This window comes from Lactuca sativa, chromosome 8, assembly GCF_002870075.4.
Source record: "Lactuca sativa cultivar Salinas chromosome 8, Lsat_Salinas_v11, whole genome shotgun sequence".
Lineage (NCBI taxonomy): Eukaryota > Viridiplantae > Streptophyta > Magnoliopsida > Asterales > Asteraceae > Lactuca > Lactuca sativa.
Window position 1 is genome coordinate 200,413,460 of NC_056630.2, and position 12,955 is coordinate 200,426,414.

The following is a 12,955-nucleotide window of genomic DNA, read 5'->3' on the forward strand; positions in this document are numbered from 1 at the left end:
TGGTCATCTCTTTGTGAAATGTATATCAATTGAACATGACTTCAATGATTCTCATTTCACAATCCTAATCCTTATTGTAAATGTAAGAATACCAAGTTCTTGTCATTTACCGTAATCTATGCAATGATCCTCTTGTAATGATATTCACACAAGTCACAAAGACTTGGCAACAAACATTACAAAGTATTCCAATGGAAAGCAATTCCATGGAGATGAAGTCTCAAATTCAAGGTACAGTCCTTTGAACATCCTTCTTTGCATTAAGTTCTTTAATCTTACACAGATTCAAAGAATAACTTCCACCTATGGAAACGATTCCATATTCCCATCTTGACCATCACTTTTGAACAAGAGTTGCCTCTTTCCAAAATATGTCAATACGATCCTTACTCTATACTTCCAATTGTCCATGAGCAACCAAACTTTGGAAAACCCCAAATTGTTCTGGACAATTGCTTAATCATCTTAGTCATATCCAGTTCTAATCCCTTTTCCCTTCTTAACACCCTAAGCATTAGAAAAATTTAGAATGGATGGATATTATAACACATGCAATCGATCCTATATCCGAAGCATATGGAATACGATTCATGCTATAAAAATTTTATTTGCCATGTTCTCATAATTCGAACTATAAAGAGGGATGCCGTAATCATAATCCAATTTTGAGAAAGCAACATATATAGAAATTCCTTATGTTGAACCATTCCAACATAACATTCATATATATTCTTGACTAAAGTTGATTAAAATCTCAATCTAAGCTTGTAGAATTGGAATGAAGTATCAATTTCTCTCCCTTAATTATAGTAAAACAACTTTTTCAAAGCGAGTTGAAACTTTTGTTTTCTATGATTAACATTGCTAACTTGCAACATAATCATCATGTTCCCACTAGCATAATGATTATTATCTAACTAGCATAACACTTTATGCTCCCACTAGCTTTGACATGTACCTAGAAATCAGTCAGATTTCTGATACTCGATTGCCTTGATAAGACTTTATCAAATCATACACCTGGAGTCTAAACCTTTCCTTAGATAGCTCACATGTGAGTCTGAACCTTTGCCATTCTCATTAGTTAGTGTGCCGGTTAACCACACACGCTCCACTAACGTCATGAGAATGCAAACTTCACACTTGCTATCCACTTAAATCTACTTAGTGAAAGAGTTTCCTCACTATCATTTTCATGAATCGGAGAGAAACCTTATGACACTTAGATTTTGATGGTGTATGTGTTCCTATCCATGTGAATTTGACATAACCATAATCACACGACAAGGTTAATGTCAAATCCAAATTCATATGGACTGAACTTGTGCAGTCTTAATTTCTTGCCACCTGGTAGCACAAGGGCCTGCCATTGCTTCCAAGTTGTTATGCAACCAGTTAAGAACTCTCAGAACTCCAATGCAAAACCAACTTTAACTGGAATGGGCACATAATATGTCAACACGATAGGTTACAAACCTCAAGTCGTGGTCTAGTGATTAACAAAACTCTTGATTAGTTCTTGAATCTATCTTAAGATCCTTTTAAGATTCCCACTGACCTCTTGACATATAAGATTCTCTTTGTCAAGAACCATTCCTTGACAAAAACGAATATTCAAGAGTTAGTGCAGATTCTTATCAAGTTAAACACTTCTTACAATTGGTCTTAGTTGGTCTTTGTTTTATCCAAAACATCACAACTTACCAATTTCAAATGTACAAGAGTAAGAACACATTTTACTCTACATTTAACAAGTGTTTGAAACCTTTCTTAAGATAATGTCACTCAAGGCTTAATCTTGGAGTATGACTCTAAGATTTTAATTCTGGAACGAAGTATAATTTATCTTTTGATCTAACCATTTCAACAATTCACGATTCCTCTCCTTAGCCAAAAAAAAATGAACTAAGGTGTCCTTAGAGGATCAATTGTGACATGGTTTCATAATCACTGAGATAATCATAAAACAAGATACTCAAGTACTATCCCATCTCTTCAGATTAGAGAAACTTTTATCTTTCTGCCTTATTTGATTCTTCTTACTCATTATGTCTATCATTGAAACTTCTCCAATGATCCATAACTATACTTAAACTTGTAAGTATAACCATATTTACTAAAATTTAGTAAATCATAATGAATAATCTTATCAACTTTGTGGTGGACCTGATCAGCGCACACCCAAGTGTATCTGATCCCTTTGTCCTTTACTTGATTCACATATACATGTGAACAAGGAATTAGACTTAATTTCCCAAATATACAAAAAATTCTCATGATCATACAATACAAGTTGCATGATTCCAAGTTTCTATCCATCTGAAACTTGGGTGATGAGAATCTTTCCTTATTTGGTAAATTATGACACTTCCACTAATGAAAGAATCAAATCCATTTACCCATATTGCTTATCAATGGAAACATATAATCAACAATTTTCACAAATGCCATTGGAAGGATACTTAAAATAAATAAAATCAAAAGCATTTTTCTTTTATTTTAAAACTTTGCGGAAAAATTTATCCTTACAATCCATATGGAAAACTTGTTGTTATCTATTCCTAAGCAATATATCATAACTCTTAAGTGACAACTCAAAATTCTGATCACCGTACCATGCGATCGAAATCCATCTTCGCGATCAGAATCAGTATATACTTCCTTTAAGTTTCTTCACCTTTTCTTTGATTCTTAAAACATCAACATGTGACCTCGTCATATTATGCAATAAGAATCTCAGAATAGAAACTTAATAGAGTTAGACAATGGACTTTACCTGAAGTAGAGTCAAACCTATTGACTTTACCATCCTTAAGATGTTTCAGGTAAATTTAGCAGCTTCGCAACCAATGTGTTTCCTTTGGCAACAGAATCATATGGACTCTTTGGAAACGGTACATGGGACTATCACAGACTTAATCTTTCTCTTTACCATTTGGTCAACCGAGTTGACTATGGCCGATCCCTTTCCATTGGGAAGAGAAAGTTTTTCCTGGACCTCTAATGTCACCATTTTCAATGTCCAAATAGGTTTGGAAAGTAGATCTTCCAATCCAATTTGCTTTACTAATGCTCCAAATCACTACTGATTTAGCATCATCAAGCAAATAGGTAAGATCATTAAGGGTCTTGTCGCGACCTGTCATTAGGGAGTGACTGAAGAACCAAGTCAGCAGCCAACTACCTCGAGACTTCGACACCCAACTCTCCTGACTTGTCAAAATGTGGCTTAATCCCCAAGATCTAAGCACATATAGACTTTGCTTGCCAATAGGGATTGAGTGACTTAGAACTTATCAAGTCTTAAAACTTGTGGGATAGGGAGATTTATTGGTGGAGGTGGATGAAGTGAAGTATGATTTCTAGTCCCACAAATGCCCAACAAAGGGATTGATCTTTCACCTCGATTGCCATTTGGGATATCATCTTCATTAGGAAGCTTGTTCCTAAAGATTTGGGAAGACCATAGCTGTCTAAACTAGACATCTATAATGGGAGAAATTCAAGTTAGTTGATTTAAAGTCCTTAATATAACACCCAATATGAAATATTAAGGCTAGGACCCAACAACCTATTTATAACTGGAAGAGGGATGCCGTAATCCAAATTATAAAATAGTTGAAGGTAGGTAAATGACGATTTACCAATTTCCACCATGAAAACGAAATATTTTATTATTAGGTTTTATTGGTTTTGAAACTCCTAAATCTTTTGAGATACATTGAACTTTTCAATGGCATGTTTGAATCTCGATTGTCCCCTCTCAAATTTGTGACTGGGATGCTGAGGATCACAAACAAGGTGTGAATAACCATACAAATTGACTTGGTACCCTTAACAATATTACCTAATCAATGTGCCGGTTAACCACACACACTCCACCGATCTATAATAAAGTCAAGTTACCCTTTGCCACTCTTACTAGTCCATGTTAGTGTGCCGGTTAACCACACACGCTCCACTAACGACTTGGTAAGGTACAAAGTGTAATTTTATGGGCTAGCACCTTTTCACATTTTCCTAAGTAACTAAGATTAGGAATTTATAAGTGTTTAGTTACTTAGTATTTTCCATTATACTTTTAATGAAGGGAGAATTATAGTCCATTCCTACCCGTTCGGCTAACGACCCTCCACCAGTCAAGGAAGCGATAGGTGAGAGTGGACACCCATTAAACTGCCATTTTATAGGCAGTAACCTTATACCCCCCTTATAGACCGGCTTCGTGAATGAGGCCTACTAACGGTAAGATTCACTTCCTCTTATACATATCTATATAATTAAAATTATAATAATAGTATAAGGGTTGAATTTTAAACCTTTTAAAATTTCAATGTTCAATTTGGAATTAAAGTATACATGAGGAGTAACTTTTCAAATTCCAAAACTTGAGGGCAAGTTTTGAAACTATTTCAAGACTCTTTAAATCATAACTTATGAGTTTAATGGTTCATTAAAATGAAGACTCTTCATTTTAATGTAACCCCTTATTCTTTAAAAAAAACACTTTAAAGAAGTGTCTCTTCAACATCCATAACTTGAGGACAAGTTATGGAGTCATTAAACTATTTAATGGAAAAAACTCTTACATTTTATGTAACCTACAAAACTTTTATGAGTTTGTAAGATTCATAAATATGACTTTTCACATGACTTGAAGACAAGTTACAAAAACATATTTTATTAACTTCTTTTAGGCTAATATGGATTGAAAACAACTAAAACATAATTTTTTTTTCATTATCAATCTAAACTAACTCATAAATCAAGGAAACATAAAATTCTTGAAAATTCATAACTTGAGGACAAGTTATGAACTCCATACAATTTTCAACAAGATCATGAATTATATCAACAAACAATTTGCACACAATTCCTATGATCTAGCAAAACTCATAAGCATGATCATTCATAATCAACAATTTTCAAGAATAACATGAACACATATAAACTTGAAACTTTTATTATAGCATTGAAATTGGTTTAACATAATCATTACCACATTCAAACAAGTTTTATAAGCCCAAAACAGTCAAAGGTAATGATTCTAGACCAATTCCAGCACCAAAACTCGAAAATATGCTGTCTGGGGGTCCAACTCGTCGAGTGCATGAACAAACTCGGCGAGTTGGATGCATTTTGCCTTGGACTCGTCGAGTCCCTTCATGGACTCAGCGAGTCTGCTGGGCAGACAACACCAAAAGTCGATTTTTAAGCAGTTTAAGCAAGTACAACAAGAAAACAAGCCTAGGCTCTGATACCACTGTTGGGTTTTGAGCAATCTAACACTCCTAAGTGTACATGCAACCCTAAATACCTTGGATCTATGTTTTATCTATTATACATGCAAATATCAACATTCCAAGGTATTGTTCTATTTTAGCATACAAAACTTTGAATAACACAAGTTAGAATAACATACCTTTTGTTGGTGCTTGTCTTCATGAAGCTTGAGTGCCTAGTGCCCCAAGTGTGACACCTCAAATGGTTCACACAACACCATAAGCACTTGGAATAACTTAGAGATAAATTAGAACACTTCAAGAATCGGCTTGCCCTCCATGCATCTCTAGTTGCCGATTTCTCACATCAATAATATGCTTATATAGTTGTTACAATTAGGGTAAACCCTAATTGTCATGGCTTTCCATTTCCTTGGATCCATGGGTTCAAATACACCATGGAGCATCTTATGGGTTTGAGCCCAACTTGATAATCCATGGAGCATTAGCCCACCATATAAGTATAGATGATTTACATAATCAACCCATATATTTAATTAGTCTTCTTTTGATCACATAATTAATTCTAAATTAATTATTGATCAATACTAATTAGATAATCTTATTAATATATTAGAAGTTGTAATATATTAATAAACCTTAAGTGTTATTTCTCTCATTTTAGTCTATCCAAGTGCATGATGCCATGCAACCCAAATGGACCATGCCGGGTCGGGTCAAGTCTTACCAATTATAGTTATGGACTTAGACATTAATCCAACAAGGTCAACTGGACGTTGACCTTGACCAGGATATTGACTTTGGCCAGGGGTAAAATAGTCATTTTTTCCTAAGAGTAGTTATCAACTTCTGTCTAAGTGTCTTTATGGGAATTATAGCCGGAGAATCGCCGGAGCAGCAGACAGAGACTTCGTACTTGGATTGACAACGTTCATTCATACGAGGTGAGTTACCTTCCAGTAGCGGTGGGTCTACGGCCACAATGTCGACCCACTAGTAGGAGTTGTATGTTAGATGATTGTCTTTGTGATATTCATCTAGGTTTGCTACTACCTGATATGTTTATGTGCTAGTATGTTATATGATGTGTGGCAGTAGTAGAAGGGTGAAATAGTCCCCGATGTCCGGTCGATAGGACCGAAGGGGAGGCCAACACCCAGATATGCTAGGCAATGTCCGGTCGATAGGACCGAAGGGGGGGGGGGCAGCACCCAGATATGCTAGGCAATGTCCAGTCGAAAGGACCGAAGGGGAGGCCAGCACCCAGATATGCTAGGCAACGTGCGGTCGAAAGGACTGAAGGGGTTGGTCGGGCACCCAGATATGCCTGATAGTATGTATGTTTTATGTTTGTATGGTATGTGGTATGATGGGGGAACTCACTAAGTTTCGTGCTTACAGTTTTTAGTTTTGTTTCAGGTATCTCTTCATCGAAGGGGAAAGAGCCGGCGCGGTAGCTGCACATTACACGCACATCAGATTCCCGCATTATTGATTCATGGGATTGTACTCTGATTTTACTACTATTGGTGTTTTGATTTGGAACATGTTTTGGATGATTTATGGTTCGTTATGATATTAGCAAGATTTTCAGTAAATGTGTTATAAATCAATTAATTAAAAATGGAATTTTTGGACTCGAAATTTGGGATGTTACATTTGGTAACGTGAATACGTTCAACCTCATATAATCATTGTCATTATCATGCATTTTCATTAATTCTTATTCATTCTTGTTCTCATACATAGTTGTTCATTTCATCTCATTCTTACAGAATACGGTTATCAAGAACATATTCTGATAGAATGTAAATCATAAAAAAATGTATACTAACTTTATAAATTAGAGTGCATGATAATTATAATAATTGTGTGAAGAACATATTCGTATAACCAAACAACCTATTTTTTTATTCATGCCCACAAAATAACATTGTACATATAATAGATGTCCTTATACATATGAACCTAATTCTCTCTCTCTCTCTCTCTCTATCTATCTATCTATATATATATATATATATATATATATATATATATATATATATATATATATATATATATATATATATATATATATATATATATATATATAACTATCAGTGTCTTTCTTTCCTCTTTTTCCAACATTGGAAATAAATAGGATTATGGATCTTTATTACGACAAATAAGAAGCAACTTTTACTACAAGTTAATGACCACCTACGAAAAAAGAAACAATAATTGAGGAAGATGTAGTATGGGTGTGTAGGTCCTGCCGTCCTAGTGAAACGGGTAAAAATGTTAATGTACTTTTGCATCACTTCATAAGATAAATATGTCATGTCGTGACTACTAAATTTATAATATGGTTAAAAAAATATTCAAGATAGTAAATTATCACGACATAAAGGAGTGAGAAGTGTTCACGATTCTAAAAAGTAAAGAAAAACTAGAAACGTTTTAATATTGAACTCTATGCGCGACATAAAACTATTTGCATTTAGTGTCGTATGGAAGATGAACAACTTCTCGAAATGGTTTCACGAAAAAAGCACATGCAGCAATTCAATTAAACAAAAGTAAAAAAAAAAATTGAGAAAAAAAACTGTTCACTTATATTATGATATTAACTATATTTTATCTGAAATCACTTGAAAATAAAATTTCTTAATATTAAGATGATGTCGACAATAGAGTTTTCCTATCGCTGACAATAAGGTTGAAGTGGTGTTGCAATCACAATATCACATTCTGACATGCTAAAGACACAAACAATATTAAGATGATGTCGACAATTGAGCTTACCTAAAGATGCATTTTTAATGATGTTCATATAAAAATTTAGTTAGAAGTATGTGTTTTATACCGGAAACATGTGAAGTATGAAAACGTATCCCAAACAACGTTGTACTGTTATGATGAAAGGTCCTATTTTCACTTTAAAACATCCATTGAAACGGGAACTTTTTGCAAGAAAAAATATTTAGAAAATTTGTTAGCAAAGTATTTTGTGATAGATTTAAATATGTTTGTAATATTAAGGTTGTGTTTGGTAAAATAGTGAAAAGCTAGTTTTTAGTTTATAATATATTTCAAGTAGTTCATAAAAAAAAACTAGTTTATAAACTATAATAAGTTATATTTGTATTCTCGTCAAAAACTAAATTTTATTAAGTTTAAAAAATAAATTAGCTTATATGTTCACAACATATCTAACTTATTTTTGATGAGATTACAAATGTAACTAATTTATGTTTCACAACAACATACGAAAATTAAAATAAACTAAAAAAAATTGGTTTCTTAATTTATGTTACCTATCTAACTTATTTTTTGAATTTCTTTTTAGAATTCACGTTTTTCTAACTTACAAACTAATTTTTCATAAAATTATTTAGAATATTGTTTCAACAAACTTATTGTGTTTTTTCTTAAATTTCTCAGAAATATGCCATTTATTATTTATTAAAAAGTTCTTATGCTAATTTATAGAGTAGATTACACGAATGGTCCCTATGGTTTAGGGTAATTTGCACGTTTGGTCATAACTTATTTTTTTAATTCGTAAGGTACCTATTGTTTGCTTTTGTTACGTGCTTGGTCTCTATCTTACCTAAAAGACTATTTTTGCCCTTAATTTTTTAATTTATTTAAATAAACAAACTCCAACCCCACCCCATCCCTCACCTTACCTTACACAACCTATTATTTTTTCCTATTTAAATAATAGTATTTTTAGGTAAGACATAGACCAAACACGTAACAAAAACAAACAGTAAGGACCAAACGTGTAACAAAAGCAAACAGTATGGACCTTCCGAGTTAAAAAAATAAGTTAGAAACCAAGCGTACAAATTACCCAAAAACCATTCGTATAATATACTCTAATTTATATGTTGATAATCAGCTAACAACTAAATTTTTGGTTAGTCCACCAAATATAATATTAGTAGATTATGTTACTGCTCAACAAATTTGGGTTCAGGCCCGACTCGTAACCAGAATTAAAATTTTTTTAACAATAATTTTATTTTAATAATTTGGTTAAAGAATTACATATATTTTTTTTTTTTTTACTGACGGAGCCTGTTTAATATCAGGTCCGGCCCGATTTATTTGTGTCAATAACATAGAATATGGGCTGACCCAATAATTGGGCCAAAGCAAATATGGGTATGAAAGGTGTACTTGGTTACGTGGCAACAAAACGGAGGGAATTGTAACTATTCTGGCGCACATTAGCAGTAGGATATAAAAGAGCGCAAATCGTAATCCAAAATGGATATGGGGTGAAGGAAAAAGAAACGACGTGGAATCACTCGCATCTCTCTGTCCATTTGTCCCCCTTCCATTCCATTCCCCCTTTCTCCTCCGTCTCTCTGACACACACACACACTCGTAGATATGGCTTCCACCACACTTCATTCACGGCTATCTCACACTCAGTCGCCGGCGATTACTCGGACCAGTTCCTCTCTTCGCCAGATCACCGGCAATTCGCTGACTTGGAGCCGCGCGTTCGCTCCCGACCGCCTTCTTTCCGCCGTCTCGCATTCTTCTCTTAGAGGTAGTAGTAAGTATTTAACGGTGTTGATTTGCTCAATAATCGAACGCAATTCCTCATTTCCTGACATTACTTGACGTACTATATCTCCATTTCAGTTACCTTGTTGAATTCTGTTGATAATTGTTGCTTGATTTGTATTTGTTTTAGCATTGTACCAAATTTTGTTCTGTTGTTACTTTCTAAACGACAAATTGAATCGCTAATCGTTTGTATCAACTTTACTCTCGATACAGTTTATGTTACAAATGCATTCTAGCTTTTGTGTTTAGACGCATCTTCAATAAGATTCTAAATGTAAGCTCATTTAGTGTCAGGAAGTGGTTCTATATGCCAAAGGATAACAATCAACTTAGTTTTCATCTTCTAGAGAGGTTCAATTTTCAGGATGAAACCTAAAAACTGTTATTGTGTTGAAAAATTTTAGGAGTTAAAGGGTCTGTGAAGCCATTGATTACATGTGCTGCTGGAACAGAACCTGTAGCAGCAGCTAATTTAGCACCAGGAACCCCAGTGAGGCCAACCAGCATCATGGTGATTGGAGGTACAGGAACTTTAGGAAGACAGGTGGTTAGGCGTGCACTTGATGAAGGATATGATGTGAGATGCCTTGTCAGACCTAGACCTGCTCCTGCTGATTTCCTCCGTGATTGGGGTGCCACTGTTGTCAATGTAAGAACCAACAATGTACTTCCATTAATTTCTTTATTGTAACATATTAACATTCTCATTTTACTTCTCTTCTTATAAACTTGAATTATTACTAATCTCTGAAGTTTATGTGTAGGGAGACTTGACCAAACCTGAAACAATTCCAGCTACATTGGTTGGTGTTCATACAATTATTGACTGTGCCACTGGGCGCCCTGAGGAGCCTATTAAAACCGTAAGCATCATGACTTTTTCAGTATAGTTTTAAATGATTAATGAAATTTGTTGGAAAGAGTATTATGATGAAATGAAAGTGCAATGGTGTATTTAAAGTATGTTTGTCTTTTCATTTTAGGTAGATTGGGAAGGAAAGGTTGCTCTTATACAGTGTGCAAAAGCAATGGGAATTCAAAAGTATGTATTCTTTTCAATTCATAATTGTGACAAGCATCCAGAAGTTCCGTTAATGGAGATCAAGTATTGCACTGAGAAGTTTCTTCAGGAATCTGGCATTAACCATGTTGTCATCCGGTTATGTGGTTTCATGCAGGTATACTTCTCAAGTAGATTAAATTTCTTGATTTTTCACTTTTATAATTGGGTGGATTTTTCAAAGTGTAATCTCTTAATAAGAAAATGATTGAGATAAGGTGATACATTATTTTTATATTTGTAGGGGCTCATTGGTCAATATGCTGTGCCTATATTAGAAGAAAAGTCTGTATGGGGAACAGATGCCCCAACAAGAATAGCTTATATGGACACCCAGGTAGTTTTATGTAATTTATCTTATCTAATCCACTATTAGGGCAAAAGTGTAATTTAATTTTAAACTAATTACTTCCTTCTTATAGGATATAGCTCGTTTAACATTTATTGCTATTCGAAGTGAAAAAGTCAATGGAAAGCTTCTTACATTTGCTGGACCTCGTGCATGGACAACTCAAGAGGTTAAAACAACTTCCTTATTCATTTTATGTTTAAATACAAAAAAAATAAAAAAAATAAAAAAACAATTTACTTTCAACGTTTTACACTGCTAATGGGTTCCTTGTGAGTAGGTGATAACATTGTGTGAGAGGCTGGCTGGACAAGATGCAAACGTAACGACAGTTCCAGTCTCGGTTCTCAAATTCACTCGCCAGCTAACTCGTTGTTTCGAATGGACCAACGACGTTGCTGACAGATTGGCGTTTTCAGAGGTAACTAAACTCTAAACCTATCACATTGTAGGTTTAGTGTCTGTCTGATTGGATGGAATGGAATGTAACCATGAATGAATGGTTACATTCCATTCCATTATCATGTTTGGTTTGTCCTGTAGGACAAACCAAACATGGATGGAAAATAAGAGTTCATTGAACTCCAATGTCTGATTGGATTGAATGAAATGTAACCACAAATGAATGGTTACATTTCATTTCATTATCATGTTTGGTTTGTCTTGTAGGACAAACCAAACATGGATGGAAAATAAGAGTTCATTGAACTCCAAAGCCCAATAACATGGATTACTATTGGGCTTTGTGTTACAATATTATTTGTAAATAATAATGTAATAATGTTGCATATGATATTTGATACAGATTTTGACGAGTGACACGGTATTCTCAGTACCAATGAACGAGACGTATCAGCTTCTTGGTGTGGATCAAAAAGATATCATCACATTAGAGAAATATTTGCAAGATTACTTCACAAATATACTCAAGAAGTTAAAGGACCTCAAGGCCCAATCCAAGCAAAGCGACTTCTACATTTAATAAAGATAAATACTTAATTATCTTTGTGTTTGTAGTTTGTACATGAAGCTTTGTTATTCAAATACCACATATATATCACTTTGTAACCGACTATAATTAAGAGGTGTTAATTTTTTGTAAATCTAAATTTTCCTATTGCATGTAACTTCCGGTTACCTAATTTTAACAACGTACGTTTTGAGTCCAAATAAACTACCGAATAAAGATGAACAAAAAGACTTGAGAGTACATTAGAAGATGCTCTCAAATGGCTAGTGTTCTTTATAGTCATAGCCTAGTTTAGAGAGACACATAAAAAGTTGATGTAACCAAGAAGCGTTCTTAAAGGGTAGTACTACTAATAGCCTCTTTTTTTTTACTATTTTTTTACGTGTTTAAGAAGCTACTAGTTTCCTTTGATTTTTGTTTTTTGATTTTTTATTTTTTGACATTGGGTCATTTTAGTAGTTTTTTCCAAAAAAAAAACTTTGTCATATCATATGTAATGATATTTTTGGAGGAAAAAATGGGTTATCTACAGAAAAGTCTCAAACATTTTTCAAAAGTTTCAATAAAGTCTTAAAAGTTTTTTTTGAATAGAAAATTTCCAATATTTTGATATTTTGCCTAAATTAACGAAAAAGTCATTTTTAATATTTGAACAACAAATGATAGACTACGTTTTTTTTCTAAATATTGGGACTTTTCTGTTAAAAAAAACTATTAGGATTTTATTGAAGCTTTTGAAAAAAGTTTGAGACTTTTCTGTAGAT

General features: G+C 33.7%; 1 protein-coding gene across 3 annotated transcripts; it reads left to right on the top strand.

Annotated features, from left to right (window-relative positions):
- Nucleotides 1–9,492: 9,492 nt before the first annotated feature.
- Nucleotides 9,493–12,348, top strand: LOC111904638 (protein HIGH CHLOROPHYLL FLUORESCENCE PHENOTYPE 244, chloroplastic). Of its 3 annotated transcripts, none has more exons than XM_052766208.1 (8): nucleotides 9,493–9,798; nucleotides 10,217–10,461; nucleotides 10,577–10,675; nucleotides 10,796–10,990; nucleotides 11,117–11,209; nucleotides 11,295–11,390; nucleotides 11,502–11,642; nucleotides 12,027–12,348. In XM_052766208.1, exons 1-8 carry the CDS (start codon nucleotides 9,630–9,632, stop codon nucleotides 12,201–12,203), a joined length of 1,215 nt encoding a protein of 404 aa, XP_052622168.1. In that variant the 5' UTR covers nucleotides 9,493–9,629; the 3' UTR covers nucleotides 12,204–12,348. The 3 variants fall into 3 exon arrangements, with proteins under 3 accessions (XP_052622168.1, XP_023756145.1, XP_023756146.1); XM_023900377.3 differs by having other exon boundaries at nucleotides 9,493–9,795; XM_023900378.3 differs by having other exon boundaries at nucleotides 9,493–9,792.
- Nucleotides 12,349–12,955: the final 607 nt, after the last annotated feature.